The sequence below is a fragment of the Leopardus geoffroyi genome, chromosome B1, assembly GCF_018350155.1.
Source record: "Leopardus geoffroyi isolate Oge1 chromosome B1, O.geoffroyi_Oge1_pat1.0, whole genome shotgun sequence".
Lineage (NCBI taxonomy): Eukaryota > Metazoa > Chordata > Mammalia > Carnivora > Felidae > Leopardus > Leopardus geoffroyi.
Window position 1 is genome coordinate 205,417,649 of NC_059327.1, and position 18,907 is coordinate 205,436,555.

The 18,907-nt window shown below is 67.0% G+C and overlaps 2 protein-coding genes and 2 long non-coding RNA genes across 7 annotated transcripts; 3 read left to right on the forward strand and 1 right to left on the reverse strand.

Annotated features, from left to right (window-relative positions):
- Nucleotides 1-1,099: 1,099 nt before the first annotated feature.
- On the forward strand, nucleotides 1,100-5,474 carry LOC123596316. The gene is made up of 3 exons (XR_006711658.1): nucleotides 1,100-1,442; nucleotides 1,606-1,795; nucleotides 5,371-5,474. It is a non-coding gene; the product is annotated as an uncharacterized LOC123596316 (long non-coding RNA).
- Nucleotides 2,455-17,577, reverse strand: IDUA (alpha-L-iduronidase). Of its 2 annotated transcripts, none has more exons than XM_045474881.1 (14): nucleotides 17,305-17,577; nucleotides 16,414-16,554; nucleotides 6,063-6,148; nucleotides 5,767-5,874; nucleotides 5,400-5,495; nucleotides 5,101-5,303; nucleotides 4,795-4,974; nucleotides 4,470-4,686; nucleotides 3,939-4,151; nucleotides 3,737-3,858; nucleotides 3,535-3,660; nucleotides 3,373-3,449; nucleotides 2,865-2,965; nucleotides 2,455-2,716 (listed from the first exon to the last, which is right to left on the reverse strand). In XM_045474881.1, the coding sequence occupies exons 1-14, from the start codon at nucleotides 17,457-17,459 to the stop codon at nucleotides 2,610-2,612; spliced, it is 1,932 nt and encodes a 643-aa protein (XP_045330837.1). In that variant the 5' UTR covers nucleotides 17,460-17,577; the 3' UTR covers nucleotides 2,455-2,609. The 2 variants fall into 2 exon arrangements, with proteins under 2 accessions (XP_045330837.1, XP_045330838.1); XM_045474882.1 differs by having other exon boundaries at nucleotides 4,470-4,572; nucleotides 17,305-17,568.
- LOC123596318 lies at nucleotides 7,686-8,613 on the forward strand. Its single transcript, XR_006711661.1, has 2 exons — nucleotides 7,686-7,784; nucleotides 8,215-8,613. It is a non-coding gene; the product is annotated as an uncharacterized LOC123596318 (long non-coding RNA).
- SLC26A1 (solute carrier family 26 member 1) lies at nucleotides 9,553-16,746 on the forward strand. 3 transcript variants are annotated; one of them, XM_045474869.1, is made up of 4 exons: nucleotides 9,553-11,944; nucleotides 12,822-13,420; nucleotides 13,722-13,829; nucleotides 14,026-16,746. In XM_045474869.1, exons 2-4 carry the CDS (start codon nucleotides 12,833-12,835, stop codon nucleotides 15,763-15,765), a joined length of 2,436 nt encoding a protein of 811 aa, XP_045330825.1. In that variant the 5' UTR covers nucleotides 9,553-11,944; nucleotides 12,822-12,832; the 3' UTR covers nucleotides 15,766-16,746. The 3 variants fall into 3 exon arrangements, with proteins under 3 accessions (XP_045330825.1, XP_045330824.1, XP_045330823.1); XM_045474868.1 differs by having other exon boundaries at nucleotides 11,937-12,302; XM_045474867.1 differs by having other exon boundaries at nucleotides 11,937-13,420.
- Nucleotides 17,578-18,907: the final 1,330 nt, after the last annotated feature.

Consider the following 18,907-nt stretch of genomic DNA (forward strand, 5'->3'; position numbering starts at 1 on the left):
GGAAACTTGAGGACGAGGTCCGGGGAGAAGCACGGAGGGAGGGTGTTGTGTCCCACGGACACACCTGCCTGGATCTGGGGGTGTCCCTGCACCTGGGACTCAGGCCTCCCTGCCACCCCAGTGCTATTCCCCCGAGCCCAGGCAGAGAGACTGCGTGTGGGCCAGTCACGAGGACTCCCCAGCTCTCGGGAAGCCCAACCACAAATCCGCAAGGACCAAAGCTACCCGTCAGCGGGTCGGAGAACGGGGATGCGGCGGCAACCTGGTGGCAGCCTAACAACACGGAAGCCGCAGTCACGGTGGGGACACCACGACCGGCAGAGGGTACGGCGGTGCCGTCCTGACTACCCCGGAGCCACAGCCACCTCCGAAGGAGGGACTCCTCCGACCTCCGGCTTGAGCTAGGAGCTCAGGGCTGAGGTGCAAACTCTGCTCGTGTGCTGCCGTTCCACCAAAAGCCAGAACCCAGGGCCGGGGGGGCAGGGGCAGCCTCACCGCCCAGGGAATCTCCGCTCTTCCAGCTTGAAGGTCCTGGCATCCAAGGAAGGGCCTGGCCCACCGGGCGACTCAGTCCTCCTCCTGTAGGCCGGGAGCCCAGGGGCTCCATCGGGTCCTCAGACCACTGAACCAGCAGGTAGAGAAGACACTGTTTTACTAGTGGGGGATGGGTGCCAACCACCAGGGGAAAATGGGGTAGGTGCTCATTGGGAGTTGAACCGTATGCCCCCCCCCCCACTTTTTTCCCCTTTACTGTTTGTTTATTTTTGAGAGACAGAGAGAGAGGGAGGGAGAGAACGCGCGCAAGCACGGGTGGAGGAGGGGCAGAGAGGGAGACACAGCATCCGAAGCAGGCTCCAGGCCCCGAGCTGTCAGCACAGAGCCCGACGCGGGGCTGGAACCCACGAACTGCGAGATCGTGACCTGAGTCGAAGTCGGACGCTCCACCGACTGAGCCACCCAGGCCCCACTATCCCCCACAAATTCTTATGTTGAAGGTCTAACCCCAGGGTCTCAGAACAGAATTCTATCTGCAGGTGGGGCCTTTACAGCGGAGACTGCGATGAGGTCAATCCACGTGACTTGTATCCTTCCAGGCAGGGAACACAAGGACACAGACACGTGCAGGAAGGAGGCAGCTGTGCACGAGCCCAGGAAAGAGGCCTCAAAGGAAGCAACCCTGCCCACACCTTGATGTCAGACTGGCCTCTGGGGCTGGGAGAGAACGCGTTTCTGCAGTTGGAGCCATGCGGGACTTTGTCACGCTCTGTCGTGACCACTGAGCTGGCTGAAACAGGTTTCATGAAAGGACGGGAAGACCATGCCTAGAACCCGGGGACTGCGCCTTGGGTGACAATAGCAGTCAGTGGGTAATGGTGCCCCACAGAGACACACGGACCGGGCCCCCCAGGCACTGAGGCACCCACGTGGGGCGAGAGGAACAGGTAAGGACTTTGGGGTTCAGAGGGATGGACAGTCACGTTGACTTCCCGCGATCGGGCAGTTGGGGGGACCTGGTGGCTCTTGGGTTTTGCGCGTGGACAGGGGACCGGCAGGTTTTGGAGAGCCAGAGGGGCTGAGTAGCTCTGGTCTTCCTCTGCCCTTCAGGCCTCCCCCCGTCCTGAGCCCCCCATCCTGAGCCCAACGTAGCCCCGGAGGGCAGCAGAGGAAGGGAGATCAGAGCCACCACACCCGCACTCCTGCTCACAGGGCCCCCTCCCCGGCTGGCTGCGACCCCGGGCTGAAGGTCTCTGCTCCTCGCCAGGTGGCCTCTCCACACCTTTCTGTCTCTGGACCGGTAAGGGTGCCCCCACCCGCTCCATCTGCCTGGGGCGGGGTATGGGTGTGGAAAGGGGTCCCGGGGTCCTGTACAACCTGTGCAGCTTCCCTGCCCACGCCACACCCCTGCAAACGGTCCCGGGTCATCCTGGTCTCAGCGTGCTGTTTCCTTCTGGGCTCGGGTATAGAACTGGGATGATCATGCCGGCAGGCGCAGCCTACAGGTGGCGCTGCAGACCCTTTCGGCCGCTGGCCACGGTTTGGGCCAGATAGCTTGGAAGCCCCCCCCCCCCCCCCCCGCCACCGACCTCCCACCTGGGGGTACAGGGGACAGCCTGTCCGGGCTCAGGAAGGGGGTCCCCTCCTGGGCTCCAACCTGACCCAGGCAGGACCCCTCCAAGCACAGCCTCAGCCCCTGTTCTGCAGAACGGGCCGGGGACAGCAATGGGGCCACCACACCCAGCAGTGATGCCAGAGACCCCAGGCAGGCAGGGCAGCTGTCCTAATGGCAGCCGGACCTCGGTCCCCCTGTGCTCAGCGTGCTCCCCATCCTGGCTCCCGCGGTGGGGGAAAGTACTCTGGAAGGTGGGGGGCGGGGGGGGGGGAGGCGGGGAAGGCCTTGCTGGAGCCAGGCCCCGACTTGGCTGCACGCCCATCCACAAAGGCCAACCCCAAGACTGATGAGCGGAAAGGCACTTTAAGGAGGCGAGCAAGTCACAGGACAAGGTGAACAGAGCCAAGTGACGGCCGGCGGTGGTCCGGCCCGCCTCAGCTCCTGGCCGCCCGGGGTCACCGGTCAGCTCCAGCTCACAGTCACTGGGCAGCGGCAGCCCTCACGGGGCAGGGACCTCCACGTACTGCACAGGGTTCGAGAAGGGGCCTGGTCGGGCCCAGTAGTCCACCGCTCGAACCCGGTAGGAGCCAGATGTGACAGCTGTGTCTGAGGCAAACAAACATGCGTGTTCTCGAGCGGGTGCCTCCTTGAACCCGCCCCAGGTTCCTGGAGTCCCCTAATCCTGGCCTTTACGAAGCCCTGGACCCCACCCCAGGGAACACCGTGCCGAGGCCGGGGCGATGGGTGAACATACCTGGGCTGAACACAAAGAGGTTAAAGGTCGACGGCTTCCTGCTGACGGGAGCGTACCCCTCGCCACCTGCAGAGAACTGGACCTCATACGTCCACAGGCACCTGGGAAGGTCAGTCAGGACCGGGGCTGGCGTCCAGGTGGGGCGAGTGTAGACACGGTAGAGTTACAGCCCTATTGCCTACAGCCCCTTTTCTGACTCCTCCCGGGTCCCTGTACTCTTCCTGCAACGATGACGGGCCAGCTCGATGAAGAGAAGGGACAGGAGCCCGACTGCCACCTGTAAATGTCCCCTGTGGGTACCCTGCTCCCCCATCAACAGGTGTGGCGTCTTGGGCCATTTGTGTGGTTGTGCGAACAGCGGTGGCCAGGGTGTGAGGGGCAGAGGGCTTGGAGGACCACAGCTGAGTGACCACGTGGGCACTGCAGCCTCCGGGGACCAGAGTGGAGGGCAGGGGGAGGATGAACAGAACGGCGATTAGGGGTACCGGGAATGAAACCACTCACGCACTTGGAGACCACATGCTCATCTGACCAGACCAAGAGCACCTGCCCGCTGGTCAGGGGCAGAGCCCGGAGCTGGGTCACCTGCAGGGAGAGAGGTGTGGTGACTGGGGGGTGGGGTTGGGGGGCTGGAGGGACCCGGGCAGTGGGGGCGGGGGCCGCCACTTGCCTGGCCCGGCGGCTTCTCTGGGCGTGCGCACACGTGCACCAGCAGGAGTGAGGGCAGTCGGAGCTCCGGGCGAAGCGTCAGGCGGCCGCTGGCAGGGAAGGGGCGCGGCGCCGCGGCCACCGGGTCCTAGGGGCAGGGACTGGTACTCGGGGCCTTGGGACCTTGGGAGCCTCCCCGCCCCGTTCCCACCCTGCCCTCGGACCTCGGCTGCGCGCATGTGCCGGAACTCCTCTGCTGAGGGGAAGACCGGCCGGCCGAGGCGCTGCCACTCGCCGTGAGGGCTGCAGAACCGGTTGTCCAGGTAGAGCGTGACGTAGACGAGGCCTGCGGAGCCAGACGCTGGGGCCACGCCTCGCCGGGCCCGCCCCCTCCAGAGCCACCCCTTCCCCGGGACCCCAGCTCACCCGGCCCCGGGGGCACCCCGTGCAGGCGCAGGGTCAAGGCGACGCTGCGGTTGGGGTGGGTGCGCGTGTCGTCGCTCGCGTAGACCAGCACCGTGGCGCGCCAGGCGTCAGCGGGGCCGGCCGGGCGGTGCGCGCTGGCCAGGACGCCCACCGTGTGGTTGCCGTCCAGCAGCGTCCCGCCCTGCCACACCTCGGCCCAGAGCTGCTCGCCGTCTAGGGGGCGGGGAGCGGGGCTGTCGCTAGGCGGCAGTCGCAGCCCCTCTGCCCTCCCGGGGCCTCGCTTCCCGCCACTCAGCCTCCCCCCCCCACCCCCCCACTAGGGGTCCCCCACCGGGAGGCGCCCCGCCCGCCACAGCCGCTGCGGCCCAGAGCGCTGGGGCGGGGGAGCTGGACCGCTTGGGGCAAGAGCCGCCCCCACCCCCGGTAGGGCACGGTCACCCCTAGGGCCTGGAACGACCCCCCGCCTAACCGAGCCCCGGCCCGGGTGCACCGGCAGCCCCGTGGGCGCGGGGAAGGCGGGGCGGGGGTTACCCAGCAGGGCCAGCAGCGCCATGGCGGTGAGCACCGGCTTGCGCAGCAGCTGCACGTGCGGCGGGCGGGTGTTGTTGACCTGGAAGCGCGCCGTGAGCGTGCGCTGCGTGAAGGGGTGCGGGTGGTAACTCAGGAAGGCGTTGTCGTTGCTCAGGAGCGCGTAGCGCACGGGGGAGCTGGCGTTGGCCACCAGCAGGTTCTGGTGCTGCGCGATGACCTGCGGGGGTCCAGGGGGTCGGGATGTCCCAGGCCGCCCCCCCACCCCCCGAACCCGCCCTCCCAGGAAGGAACGCCGCCCTGGGGGGAGGTCCTTGGACGGGCCTACCTTCACCACCAGGGCCGCGTAGGTCACGTCGGCCCTCCAGGGCTGCGGCAGGGACCAGCCCACTAGCGGGTCAGCTTCGTCGTTGTAAATGGGGGTGTCGGCGAACTTGGGGAAGAGCCGCCGGATCTGTTGCACGGCCGCCTGCTCCTGCTCCAGGATGTGGATGGAACTGCCCGCGCCCTAGGGAGGCGGGGTTCAGGACCTCTGGGGCCAGCTCACGTGACTGCCGCTTAAGCCCCGGTAGGGCCGCGGCTGGCTGGCGGGGGGTGCCCGGCCGGGGGAGGGGCGGGGGCCCAGCGCTTGCACCTTCTTGTGGAGGGAGATGTAGTCCAGCCGCACGCCCAACTCTCCCGTGAAGAAGTTGGTGCCGTTGTGACAGTGGCCCAGGAGGCCCCAGCACAGCGGGGAGCGCGGCCAGGGGTGGAAGGAGTCCCCAGGGCCCCCCAGGCGCAGAGCGGGGCTGACGGCTCGCAGGCCTTCGGAGCAGGCGTCGTAGTAGTTCAGGAAGCCTGGGTGGGAGAGGGACCTCGGAATCCACGCGCCAGCGCCTGAGGTGACGCTCCCGCCCCTTCTCAGCCCACAGGACCCCAGGAGGTGCCCCCCACCTTGCAACGTCATGGACACGTTGTCAAAGTCGTGGTGGTCTGGCTCGTTCCACGTCTCGAAGTTCCACTTGGAAACGTGGGAGAGTCCGTACCTGTCTGCAGAGCGTCCCCACTGGCACACGTGCCCCGCAGGGGCGAGGCCAAGCCTATCCCAACTCCCAGGGAGACGGGCCCACGGTCGGAGGCTGGGAGGTGCTGACGACATCTCATTCCACGCGGGCCCACTGCACCCTGCCTGGCCTGCTGTCCCCATCCGGGGGCCCTGGCCCAGGGTTCGTGACAGAGGCCAACAAGGTGGCCGGGTGATGCGGGAGGAGCCTCCCCAGGAGCACCCCCCCTTTCCCGCTAAGGCCTGTGCCCTGCCCACCAACGTATCTCCTGGCCAGGAGGGAGACCAGCTCCTTCCACTCAAACACCTGCTGCTTGTCCTCGAAGTCGGTGAAGCGTTTGGAGGGGCTGCCCATCAGCTCAAAGCCTGCGACACAAGAAGGTGGCTGTCCTGCCGCCCGCCTGCCACACGGCACCCGTGCTCCACCCAGCCTGGGCTCCACCGTGCCGGCACAGAGGCCAGCCTCCCTGGTGCCTCACCAGTGCGGACGCAGAGGAGCCGGGTGGTGGGGAGGGGGCAGGACTGGCAGACAGACGGTGGGGCTGGCTGCTCACCTGGGAGGAGCTGGTTCTCTCGGAGAAGATCCAGGAACCCATCCAGATGGGTGAAGTTGTAGCTCAGGCCTTGCTCCACTGACCCCCTATACAAGGACACTCGATGTCAGTGCAGAGAGAAGTGGGCCCCAGGCTGGAACTGAGGCCACGTGCATGCAGGCAGGGAGCCTGCAAGGTGCCACACAGGGCTCAGATCCAGACTCCTCAAGGGTCCCTGTCTTTGGAAAACGCCAACGACGGAAGCCTACCAGTCATTGACAGCCTAGTATGAACTGGTGTGCCTGTGCCTGAACCCCATGCCCAAGCCTTTGGGCTCAGGCATGGCACGAGGCAGGCAGGTCTTTTGGAAAAGATACAATGGGACGGAGTAGGGGAGGACAAGGCACACCGAAGACAGCTGGCCGTGGACTGGGGAGCCATGGCAGAAGAGCCTGGTAGGACCTGGTGGGTGCCATGCCTGTGTCTTGCATCACCTGGAGGTCAGGGCTCCAGAGGTGTCTCGACAGTACTCCTCTCCCCTCTCCCACACTCCGAGAGGCAACATGGGCAGTCAGAAAAGGGGGAAGGGCGGCCTCCCCCACCCCCCCACACCCACCCCAGACCGGGGCCCAATTTCCTCCGGGTTCACATTCTGACAGGGGACAGAAATCATCAGGCAACTATTTGAATCTTTAAGGACACATCAGATGTGCCACGAGGGAGAAGTGACAGGGAGCCAAGGGTCAGGCAGGGAGGGCCTCTCTGAAGTAACAACCAAGCAATGAGGCAGGCCAGCAAGAATGCCTCGGGGAACAGATAGGCAGCACGTGCAAAGGTCTTGGGGTAGGAATAAAGTTGTGGTTGTCAAGCAGCAGAAAGCATCAAGTGTGCCTGGGGCAGAACAGGGTGTGGGCTGTGACAGGTCACTGGAGGCCTTGTGCCCATGGTGAGGACGGGACTGACTCACAAGGAAATGGGGCCCCTTTCAGAGGTCCAAGTGGAGCACTGCCACGACTTTAAGACTTTTTTTTTTAAGAGCAGTTTTTAATAAATTTTTTTTTAATGTTTATTCAGTTTTGAGAGAGACAGAGTTTGAGCAGGGGAGGGGCAGACACAGAATCCAAAGCAGGCTCCAGGCTCTGAACTGTCAGCACAGAGCGCGACGCGGGGCTCGAATTCAGGAACCACGAGATCATGACCCGAGCGAAGTCGGACGCTTAACCTACTGAGCCACCCAGGAGCCCCTTAAGAGATCTAGGCTCACAGCAAACGTGAGGGAGGCACGGGGATGTCCCACGCCCCCCTGCCCCCCCCCCCCACAGCCTCCCCCGCGATCCTCCTCCCCACCAGGCGGCGCACCTGCTGCAGCTGATGCGTCGTCATCACCCCGAGTCCACGGCAGGGCCACCCTTGGTGGTGCGCGTCCCGTGGGTCTGGACGAGCGCACGATGGCAGGCGCCCACCACCCTGGCGCCACGCGGAGCTGCCTCGCTGCCCTAAAAATGCCCCGGGCTCCAGCGGTTCACCCTCCCCGCCTCCCCCTGACAATCGATGACCCTTTCACTGTCCCCGTAGTTCTACCTCGGCTTTGAAAGGGCCCCAGGCAGAGGTGTAGGGCCAGGACTGGGTGGCGGCCACAGAGGCAGCGGGAAGGACCTACGGCAGATTTCCGGGGCAGAGGGACGTCTGCTGATGAACAGGGGACATCTTACACAACGCTTCGGACTTCGCTTGAGCAGCTAGGTGGGCAGGGGTGCAGGTGGCAGAGGCAGGCAGGGGTGAGCCCACACGGAGGCGGACATCCGGGGGTGGAGCTGGCATTGGAAGCCGGCGGCCTTTCGCTCAGGCGCAGTGGGGGTGGGGCAGCGCAGCAGCGAGCGCTGAGCCTGGGGTGGGCCTGGGCGGGGGAGGGGTGCTGCCCAGTGAGGAGCACAGGCAGGTGGGTGGCAGGGGCTCAGGTGTGAGAACGCGCCTGCTCTGTGGCTCCATCTGCGGGAGGGAGGTGCCAAATGTCAGGAGGGCCTGCACTGCGCCCTCTTGTGGCCGCCGGGCATGTCCTGCGCGGTCGGAAGTCCGGCCAGGTGGGGGGGGGGGGGGGGGGGGGGGGGGGGGTCACGACGCGATCCGGCCCTCGACAGCTTTTCATCTGTCAACCTCCCATCCCACGCCCCAGCCTGGCCGGCCCAGCGTCGTCTTCCCGGACACAGCGAGGACATGGATGAGTCAACGCCCCCCCCCCCCCCCCACAACGTCCTTCCCTCCCCCACCCCTCACTTCATACGAGGTCAAGGCCGAGCCCGGGTCTGGCTTCCGAAGCCCACCTGAGGGACCCAGTCCAGCCAACCACGCACAAGTGCCCCCTGCCCGTCCTGGGCCCCGCACCCTGCCTCCCCTTGCCGGCTGGCCCCTCTGTGTAGGGGTGCGTCTTCCCACCAGGGGCTCAGCAGGACGAGCTTTTGGGCAGCGGGGATCACCTCCCTCACCCGTTTCTCCCGCATCCAAAGGTCACAGCCGGTAGCAAAGAAAACTAACAAGCAGTTGGGTAAAAATTAAATGCACACAGCAGACCGTTCCAAAGTCCCACTGCTGTGGGGGAGGGGGCGTGGGCCACGGGTGGTGGGGTGACCCGGTGGAAAGTGAAGGCATACGCAGGGGCTCGGGGCTTTCTCTGCACACCCTAGCAGCGGTAATCCCGGCCTGCTGAGCTTACACTGGGGTAGGGGGCACCGCGGGGCTCAGATCAATGCTCCTGCACTTGGTGTCCTGGGCTGGGGGGGGTGGGGGGTGGTACCCCGGGGGGAGCCCCAGCGGCAGAGGCATCCGTAGCCTGTCACCCTGAGTAGATATGAGTGTCCCCTTCTCCAGCCAGCCTCGGCAGCCAAGGATAATCTGGGGGCTAATACACCTGCCCCAGGGGCCAGAAGACCCGACCTCAGAGGCGACCCCTGGCCAACGAACCCCGGGGAACGGTCCTTAGGCCCCGCCGTCCGCACCTTGGTCTCCCTCTGCCCGGCCCCGTTCACAGAGAGGTTTGAGAAACCGAATTTAGGGAGGGGGCTGAGCAGCGAGGTGAAGCGCGCAGCCCACCCCAGCACTCCCCCTGCAGCGAGGCGCGGCTCTCCGAGGGCCCGGCCTCCACTCCGCGGCCCCCCGCAAGGGTCCGAACGTGGGCACGGGGGCCGGGGCTGCGGCGGCGGCACAAAGGCCTCATTCACGCACGCGGCGGCGGGCGGCGGCTCCGGGGGCCCCCGCGGCAGGGCCTGAGCGCGTGCGCCGGAGGCAGAGCTGTGCCGGGGCCGGTGAGTGCGCGGGGGGGGGGGGGGGGGGGGGGGGGGGGGGGGGGGGGGGGGTGGGGGGGGGCGGAGGGGGCACGAGCGCGTGAGCGCGGGGCCGCGGCCGCGCGTGCTCGGCGGCGGGGGCGCGCGCTCCCGGCGCAGACGGACAGGAGGGGAGGGGAGCGAAGCGCACGGCGGGCCCCGGGCGGCTCGGAGGCGGAGATGCAGCGCGGATCCCCCGGCGCACCTGCAGCCTCGGTCGGGGATGGGGGTAGGGGGGTGTCAGGCTCCCGGCCAGCGCGGCAGAGGCCGCTTACTCTCCACCTTGCCACCTAGAACCTCGGGGCTCGCGGTAGGCGTGTCTTTAGGGAGAAGCTCGCGTCCGGTCTCCAGGGCCCCGGAGGTGGTCGGCCCCGCCTCTTCGCACTTAGGGTCAGGATGCAATGTTTCCTTTCCAAAGGAGTGTGTTTGATCACTTGAAGCGGTGATTTACGGGCAAATATTAAGGAAACAACCATGTGGCACAGAGCTGGGCAGCGGTCCCCCGAGGGAGGTTCCTGCCGATCTGTACTGGACCCCACGGCCCCCGTCCCAGTGAGGTCTGCAGCTCCCTCCCGGCGCCCACCTTAGCGCCAGTGTGGGCGTCAGCAGCCCCTCTGGCAGGCAGGGGCCCAGAACCACAGGTCCCTCTGTGCCCCTCCAGACCCCAGGTTAAGGTCGCCGGCCTCCATGCACAAAGAAAACAGGCAGAGGGACGCGGTGGGGGCAGGGTTGGGGGTGGTGTCCTGAAATTCTCTCAAAGGTCACATGTGACCTCACTGTTATCTCCTCGCCTGATTTAGGCAGGCAGCCTGGGCAGGGGCTGCAGGGTTATGAGGTCCGATCCCTGCCACCAAGGCCAGCCCAAGGCCAGCCTCCATGCTGCATCTGACTGGACAGGGACTCTGATGGGCCAAAGGAGCCCCTCCCTGAAATATCTCCACCTGCCACGAATCTCACCCCAGAACCTCCAGAGACCCCTGCCCCCCCTTCCTAAGACAGAGGAACGGGCTCCTTCCTACATTAGGTCCCCACCCCCCACCCCAGCATGCACACATGCGTATCTGCCCTGGCCTCTGCCGCTCTGCGCCCGAGTCCTCTGTGTCACACAGCCTGTGCTCTGTACCCCATCTAGGGAGACCCCCAAGGGCGATGAGGCTCCCGCCTGGCAGGCCACCCAAGGAATTCTCTCTCTGCCCCCTTGCCAGTAGCTGGGACAGGAGATAAAGTTTATATGACCCCCTCAATAGCTACCCTCCTCTCTGCACCCTGAGGGTGAACCTCATCTGCCCCAGGGAGGGGTCCGAAGCCCGGAACTGCTCTAGCTTGTCCCCCCAGCCCAAAACACGGCTTCTGGTCTGGGCAAACAGCTCCCCACCAGGGCCAAGCGGGTCCTGGGCTGGACTCTGGGGGGGAAGGTGGAGGGAAGACCCTCAGCTCTGTCCCGGGTAGACGGGAACGCCCCCTGGGATGGGCCCTTCCCACGTAGCCCTTCAGCATGCCGGGAGGGGGGGGCTCCCCTTCACTGGGTGTAAAGGTGGGGAACCTGAGACTCAGAATCGTGTTAAAAACAGCTGTCCACCCTTTGTGGGGCATGAGAGTAATCATTTAAAAGGATCGCCTTCACTCCAGCTCTCCCAGGCAGACCTCACCTGCCTCAGAGAGACCGGAGACGCGGCAAGGCCGGGCACCTGCCAGTCACTGGGGGTTGGACCCGCACCCCACGGCAAGAAGGGCAAACCTGGCTGGCAGTGTGTCCCGATGCCTGGCGGCACCCCCCCCGCCCCGCCCACAGCAGTCCACGCGCATGTGCACACACATACTCAGCGACAGCCCCGCGCCTGCTTTCCACACGAGGCCACAGAACAGAGGCTGGGACACGGCTGCCTGGTGCCCGGCTGGCTCAGGTACACTTGGCCCGGGCTCCAGAGCAGACAGAACCGTCTCATGGCAGAATAGGGAGGATGTCCGGGGATGGGATGAGGCGACCAGCCCCGACCTGGGTACCCCTCTCATCCTTGCCCACCCTTGGTCAGTCGTGCGACCACGGCAACGGGCCCCAGAGCTGCAGGCTCACATCCCAGGGCTGGCCGGGCTCGTGCGCCTCCCGCCCCCCCAAAGGACCCCAGGACCCACGCGCCCTGCACCAGCTCTTTGCTGCCCTCACCCACGCTGCCCCGTACCTGGAGCCCCGTGGGGGGATGGGAGCTTACCAGAGGTGCACACGCTCCCACTTACTTGTGAGCTGGGATTACAGCACAACTCCCTGGGTTAGCCACTCAGGTAACGCTCATCTGGGGGAAACCCATGACTCAGCAATCTTTGGGGTAAATAATTGAACCGCAAACCCAGTTTGGCTAAGCAGTCACGTGGTAACCACAAAGCGCTGCCCGCGGTGGGCGCCAGACCTGCCGCGGCCTGGCTCCTGGCTCCGGCTCTGTGTCAGAACCCGCCGTCCACACGTCCCCACGGCTAACAAGCCAGAGAGCTCTGGACGTGCAGGCGGCCGGCAGAGTCGGGCCTTGGAGCGCTGACAAGCCAGGGGCCTCGCTACCCTCCCGCCCACCCAGCCTGTGAGGGGCTCCCCAGGTAAGAATCATCCCGGGGCCCCGCCGCAGGGCCGTGGAGCCCTCAAAGCCATAGCAGAAGCCAGCTCCCTGGGTGAAGGGGAGGGGCAGGACGATTCTCGGGTTTCCTTTCCGGCCCCTCAGGCACAAGGCAGATGCCATTTCAACAGTCCTCATGCCACACACCCAGACCCTGGGGGGCTTGGGGGGACCCTTGTGTGGTGAGGTCTCCACAGGAAGGAAACACAACTCATGACGTCCCCCTAGTGCTCACGGGGGGGCTGTGCCTGCCAGGCCGTCCTCCACACCCCAGCGAAACTGCGGGCCGCGTGTCCTGGGCCAGTGAGTGAGAAGTCAAGGACGGGGCCGGGCCCCAGCAGGTGAGGTGCCCTTGGGACACAAGGGACAGTCCCAGACTTGCGCTCCATGGTGCCCCTGTGTGGTCTGAGACCCAACCCAGGAGTGTGTCCCACAGTCCCAGGTGACGGGGCAGGTGACAGACGCCAGCCACCCCCACTTCCCTCCCAGCTGGCCTCGTCTAAGATCAGCCTCCCAAAGCGCGTCCCGGGAATTCTGCCACGAGGACCGGGGGGTAGAGCGAGTGCTGCTGTGTGAGCAGCCCCTCCGGGAGCAAAGATCTGGGGTCTCCCCATCTTCAAGGTTCAACAGGGGGCACCAGGAGGCGCTCTTCCTCTAAGCCCCAGGGCCCATGGTGCAGCGGTGACGGGAGGGCCGCCGGAGGGACCCCGGCGGCTTGGGTGGCGGACAGGGGGGGCCTCTGGCGTGGACGTGGGCACGGGGAGGTGGGCCGGGAGCAGCGGAGCTGGGTCTGGCCACCCGGGAGTCTGGGTCTCTGTGCTGCCCGCTGACCCCAGCAGGGATGCCCACCTCTGTTTCAGGTCTTCCCAGGATGGACGTGTCCCCCGACCGCGCGCAGCAGGGCGGGGGGCTGGTGCTGGTCCGCCGGCGGCCCCCAGTGCCCCCGGGCCTGCGCGAGATGCTTAAAGCCAGGCTGTGGCGGGGCTGCGCCTGCAGCACGCGCGGGGCCTGGGCGCTGGCGCAGGACCTGCTCCCCGCCACACGCTGGCTGCGCCGCTACCGCCCGCGGGAGGCCCTGGCGGGCGACGTCATGTCCGGGCTGGTCATCGGCATCATCCTGGTGCCGCAGGCCATCGCCTACTCGCTCCTGGCAGGGCTGCAGCCCATCTACAGTCTGTACACGTCCTTCTTCGCGAACCTCATCTACTTTCTCATGGGCACCTCGCGCCACGTGTCCATGGGAATCTTCAGCCTGCTCTGCCTCATGGTGGGCCAGGTGGTGGAACGCGAGCTGCTGCTGGCTGGCTTTGACCCTGCCCGGGACGGCCCGGGGTCCGGGGACAACGGCACCACCCTCAACGCCTCGGCCACACTGGTGCTCGGGCCACGGGACTGCGGGCAGGACTGCTACGCCATCCGCGTCGCCACCGCCCTCACGCTGGTGGCTGGGATTTACCAGGTGAGGGGCTGACCGCGCTGGGGTTCTGCAGAGCCCGGGCGCAGGTCCGGACCGCCCGCTCAGCCGCTCAGAGCAGGCCCCTCACTCGCTCGCCACCCCCAGAAGGGCCAAGGCCAGGGCAGTGCGGGGTCAAGGCCTCAGAGGGCAGCGGGTTTAGCCAGCAAGGGCGGGGCAGGCATAGGCGCAGGCGGGCACGGGGTGGCGGCCCGGACGGGGCACCCGAGGGTCTGAGGGTGCCCAGGAACAGGGACCCTGTCCAGGGATGGCTGGCCCGTCCGCCCTGATTTCACACCCTCCCAAGGGCCGCGGGTCTCTGGGGAGAGGGGACAGTGCCACCCGCAGGACAGGAGCAGGGAGCGGCTTTCCAGCGCCTGGAGCCCGCACGTGTGAGAGAAGCAGAAGCGGGCGTGTAAGGGCCCACGTGCACCTCCGTGTCTGCCGTGCCTGTGTGTGCACGCGCGTGGGCAAGGGACTCCAGACAGAGTCCGTTCGGGAAAGCAGCAGCGGCGGCGGCAGCGGCGGCAGCGGCGAGAAGGGGTGCGGGGCTCTGTGCCGCGGCCGCCCCGTCGGCGGCACCCGCTGCCCTGACCGCGCTCTGTCCGCAGGTCCTCATGGGCGTCCTCCGGCTGGGCTTCGTGTCCACCTACCTCTCACAGCCCCTGCTCGACGGCTTTGCCATGGGGGCCTCGGTGACCATCCTGACCTCCCAGCTGAAGCACCTGCTGGGCGTGAGGGTCCCACGGCACCAGGGGCCGGGCATGGTGGTCAGCACGTGGCTGAGCCTGCTGCGCGGCGCCGGCCAGGCCAACCTGTGCGACGTGCTCACCAGCGCCGCGTGCCTGGCCGTGCTGCTGGCCGCCAAGGAGCTGTCGGACCGCTGCCGCCACCGCCTGAAGGTGCCGCTGCCCACGGAGCTGCTGGTCATCGTGGCGGCCACGCTGGCGTCCCACTTCGGACGGCTCCACGAGCGCTTTGGCTCCAGCGTGGCCGGCGACATCCCCACTGGGTTCGTGGCCCCCCGGCTGCCCGACCCCGGGCTGATGCGGCGCGTGGTGTTGGACGCCGTGCCCCTGGCGCTGGTGAGCTCCGCCTTCTCCGTGTCCCTGGCGGAGATGTTCGCCCGGAGCCACGGCTACTCCGTGCGAGCCAACCAGGAGCTGCTGGCCGTGGGCTGCTGTAACGTGCTGCCTGCCTTCTTCCACTGCTTCGCCACCAGCGCCGCCCTGTCCAAGAGCCTGGTGAAGACGGCCACCGGCTGCCACACGCAGCTGTCCAGCGTGGTCAGCGCCGCCGTGGTGCTGCTGGTGCTGCTGGTGCTGGCGCCGCTGTTCCGGGACCTGCAGCGGAGCGTGCTGGCCTGCGTCATCATCGTCAGCCTGCGCGGGGCCCTGCGCAAAGCGAGGGACGTCCCGCAGCTGTGGCGGCTCAGCCCGGCCGATGCGCTGGTCTGGGTGGCCACCGCGGCCACCTGTGTGCTGGTCAGCGTCGAGGCGGGGCTGCTGGCGGGCGTCCTCCTGTCCCTGCTCAGCCTGGCTGGCCGCACGCAACGCCCACGGGCCACCCTGCTCGCTCAGATTGGGGACTCGGGCTTCTACGAGGACGCCGCGGAGTTCGAGGGCCTGGTCCCTGAGCCGGGCGTGCACGTGTTCCGCTTCGCGGGGCCGCTCTACTACGCCAACAAGGACTTCTTCCTGCGCTCGCTCTACAGACTCACGGGGCTGGATGCGGGGACGGCGGCCACCGCGAGGAAGGCGCGGGGCCCGGAGGCCAGGGTCAGCGAGGGAGACCCCGTCGAGGGCACGGACCCGGGCCCGGCCAGCAGCACGGCCGCGCGGCTGGTGCCCCCGGCGGCCGGCTTCCACGCGGTGGTCATCGACTGCGCTCCGCTGCTGTTCCTGGACGCGGCCGGCGTGGCCGCGCTGCGGGGCCTGCGCCGAGATTACAGGGCCCTGGGCGTCGCGCTGCTCCTGGCCTGCTGCAGTCCCCCCGTGAGGGACACCCTGAGGAGAGGCGGGTTCCTCGGGGACGACCCGGGGACGCGGCCGAGGAGGGGCAGCTGTTCCACAGCGTGCACAGCGCCGTGCAGGCGGCCCGAGCCCGCCACGGGGAGCAGACGGCCACCGACTCCACCCTCTAGCGCGGCCGGTGCCCGACGCCAGCCTGACCGCCCTTCCGGGAGCCCTGGGCAGACAGCCTCATGCCATCGGTCACTGACATCAATGAGCACAGTCGCCCCTGCCCCCCCCCCCCCGCCCCGCCGCCCCGAGACCGATGCTGTGCTCTGGAAGAACCAGGGAACACACAAAGGACTCGGACACTTGAACATCCAGGAACTACGCCTTTGAAACAAGCCACCACAGCCACCCCGGGCCCTGGTGCTGTGTGTACGCGGTGCTGCAGGGTCAGTCTGACGCTGGCTGTCACCGTCTCGTTCGAACAAGGGCCCGAGGCAATCACGAGGCCTCCCTTGGCCCGCCCGGCCCCAGTCCCACTGGCCACAGCCGGGAGGGTCTGTGTCTCTGGGAGCCCTTCAAACACACACCCAAGTGCTCCTTACATCTCACGCCTCGGCCAGGCTGAGCTTTGCAAGGCCAAAGGTGGGCGCGATCGACCCAAGTTCCGCTCAGCCCTCGGGCGGCGCTCCTGCAAAGCCTGGTGGTACCAGGTGCGTGGGCGCACGCTCTCCGGGGCTGGCTCCGGCCACAAAGCTGGCGCAGCGGGACACCCAGCTGACCCCGAGCCTCCGAGTCCTGTCCGGTGGGAAGCCAGCTGTGCCCAAACTCGGGGCTGCCCCGGGAGCCCCCACGGCCCCGCGCGGCCTCCTCCACCGAGGACGTTTTGCCAGGAGGTGTCAGGGCAACAGGACACCCTCTCCGCTCTGCCCCCCATCACAGCCCACACTGCACCACGCCGTCCTCCCGGACGCTGCCTCCTCTCGGCCTTGGTCTTCGTCTCCAGTAAGGGGGCTCTGCCCAGCTGCCCCCATCACTCACCTGGCCGTGATGAGCTCCAGCAGCCAGTGGGTCCGGACCTGCTCGATGCCGCCGTGGGGGACAGCGCCCACGTAGGCCATGTTGAGCTGCTGGTCCCAGCTGAGGTCGTACTGGTCAGCCTGGCTGTGAGGCAGTGGGGGACTGGGGACAGAGCAAGGGGGAATGGGCCATTAGTCCCCAGGGGCGGGGCGCCAGAACAGCCCCTGCAGCTACAAATCCAGGGCCCCAGATTCCCCCGGGACACCAGTCCCCAGCAGCTGGACCCTGGAGTGCCCGCCGATGAATCTTACTGTCCCTGATGTAATAAAATGGCCCCTAACGCCAGGAATGCCACGGAGGCTCATGTTTATGGAGATGGGGGGCTCCCCGAGGAGAGAGGACCACATCCCAATACCCTGTTCCTTGTCCCACCAGCCAGGTGATCTTGGTTATAAGAATGACACGGGGGGAGGGGAGATAGGCAGACAGGAGAGGGGGATGGGGGTTGATAGGCCCCCTACAGGCGTGTCCGACTCCACTGGGGCTGCCCCCTTGGGAGGGGCCTGCGCCGCAGCCCCTCCTGCAGCCTGGCCTGCCCCCCAGCGGCCACCGGGCAAAATCAGCGAGCGTCCGCAGGCCTCCACCACACGGGGTACCCGCTCAGAAAAGCCCGGGGCGCACGCAAACACCGCGTGGCTCAGGCCGACAGAGGAAACCCCGGTCTGACTGCAGGACGGCTCCACGAGGAAGGAGGAGGCGGCCGTGGGCGCGGGAGCCCGAGTCCCTCCGATGCAACAAGGGGTCCAGGGAGATCGCGGGCGGGGAGCGCGTCCCGGGCCTGGGAGAGGCGCGCGGCGGGATGCAGGCGACAGCGGCCTCTCGGGCCCCAGTTTCCCCGCGCGGAGCGCTCACCAAAAGCCGGTGCTCCTCCAGAAGGGCCGCAGGGGCCGCAGCGCTCGGGCCGCGTCCACGAGCACCAGGTGCGGGGCCTCGGCCAGGGCCGGGGGCGCGGCCAGCAGCGCGACCAGGAGCGCGAGCGGAGCGGCGCGGGAGCGCGGGGGCCGCATGGCCGAGCGCGGCGGGGCCGGGGGGAGAGGCGCGCACGATCCCTTAGGCCCGGCAGGTCCCCCGCGCTCCGGGAGCCGAGGTCGGCACAGCGCAGGCCGGTTCCGCCTCCGGGTCGCACGCCACGTGACCGCCACCTTGGGGGCGGGGGCCGGGGCGCCGGGCCGGGTCCGGGTGGGTCCTCGGGATCTGGGCGCGGGGGGGCGGGGCCGACGAACGGGCGGGGATTAGGGGGCCGGGCCGCCGCGGTGGGGGTCCCCGCCCGGCTCCAGCCCCGGGCATCCCCGCACGCCGCCCCTTCCCGGCTGGGTCCGTCCCTGGTGCCGGTGCGGGGGTTCCCGCTCGTCGGCTGTACGGGGGCGCCTCCTGCAAGCGCGCCCCGCCGTCCGGGGGCTCCGGTGTAAGCCGTCGTCTTGGTCGTGCTTCGGGGGATCGCCCCGGAGGCCGGGAAGTAGCCTAATGCGCGGGTCAGGCGGCCGCTTGACGGCTCAGACTTACGATGGCCGCACAGTGGGCACGGGTGGTCAGACGTGGGGCACATTTGGAAGGTGAGCGCTAGGACCTCCGATGGATTGGATGCAGGCGCGGGAGGAAGGAGCAGAGTGGAAGGCGACTCCCTGGGGCTTCGGCTTGGCACAGCGGGGCGCCCGGGTGGCTCAGGTCATGATCTCACAGCCTCTGAGGTGAGGTGAGGTCGAGTTCCGCGATGGGCTCTGTGCTCACAGCTCGGAGCCGGGAGCCCGCTTCGGATTCTGTGTCTCCCTCTCTCTCTGCCCCTCCCCCACTCTCTCTGGTTTTCTCTCTCTCAAAAATAAATAGACATTAAAAGAATTAAAAAAAAAAAAAAAAGGAGGAGCAGGTGTGGTCAGGGGATAAGCTGCCTGCCAGGAGCCAAGTGAACATTTCGAACAGACAGCTGGGTGATCGGGCCTGGGTGTGGGGCAGGTGGCCTTGAGGCCTTAATGTTTACGCTTTAAGCTGTACACGTGCGCCGGGCAAGTCAGACAGCACTGCGTCTCCAAACCCCGGAAGTCTCACCACACGGGGAAGACCCCTGTGCTGACACCACCCTCCCTCCATCCACAGAGCCCAAGGTACCAGTCCCTTCGGTTGGTGGCACAAAGTACGTCTGAAGAGAAAAGAGCTGGCGATCTTTTTTTTTTTTTTTTTTTTAATATTTATTCATTTTTGAGAGACAGAGAGAGCATGTGCGCAGGTGGGGGGCAGGCAGAGAGAGACGGGGGACAGAGGATCCGCAGGGAGGTCCGCGCTGTCAGCACAGAGCCCGACGCGGGGCTCGAACCCATGAACTATGAGATCATGACCGGAGTGGAAGTCGGACGCTCAACCGACTGAGCCACCCAGGCGCCCCAAGAGCTGGTGGTCTTCTAAAAGTGAGGGAGGATAGCCAGCTACAAAATCAAGGCGTGCCGCGAAGCCCGAGAGGAAA

Coding starts and splice junctions, on each gene's coding strand:
- SLC26A1 (XM_045474867.1), top strand. CDS start 12,803: ATGCCCACCTCTGTTTCAGGTCTTCCCAGGATGGACGTGTCCCCCGAC. Junction 13,421..13,721: donor TGGTGGCTGGGATTTACCAG/GTGAGGGGCTGA, acceptor CACCCTCCCAAG/GGCCGCGGGTCTCTGGGGAG. Junction 13,830..14,025: donor AGAGAAGCAGAAGCGGGCGT/GTAAGGGCCCAC, acceptor CTCTGTCCGCAG/GTCCTCATGGGCGTCCTCCG.
- IDUA (XM_045474881.1), bottom strand. CDS start 17,459: ATGCGGCCCCCGCGCTCCCGCGCCGCTCCGCTCGCGCTCCTGGTCGCG. Junction 4,687..4,794: donor ACGCGGCCCTGGTGGTGAAG/GTAGGCCCGTCC, acceptor GGACCCCCGCAG/GTCATCGCGCAGCACCAGAA. Junction 3,859..3,938: donor CGGGGTGCCCCCGGGGCCGG/GTGAGCTGGGGT, acceptor CTGGCTCCGCAG/GCCTCGTCTACGTCACGCTC.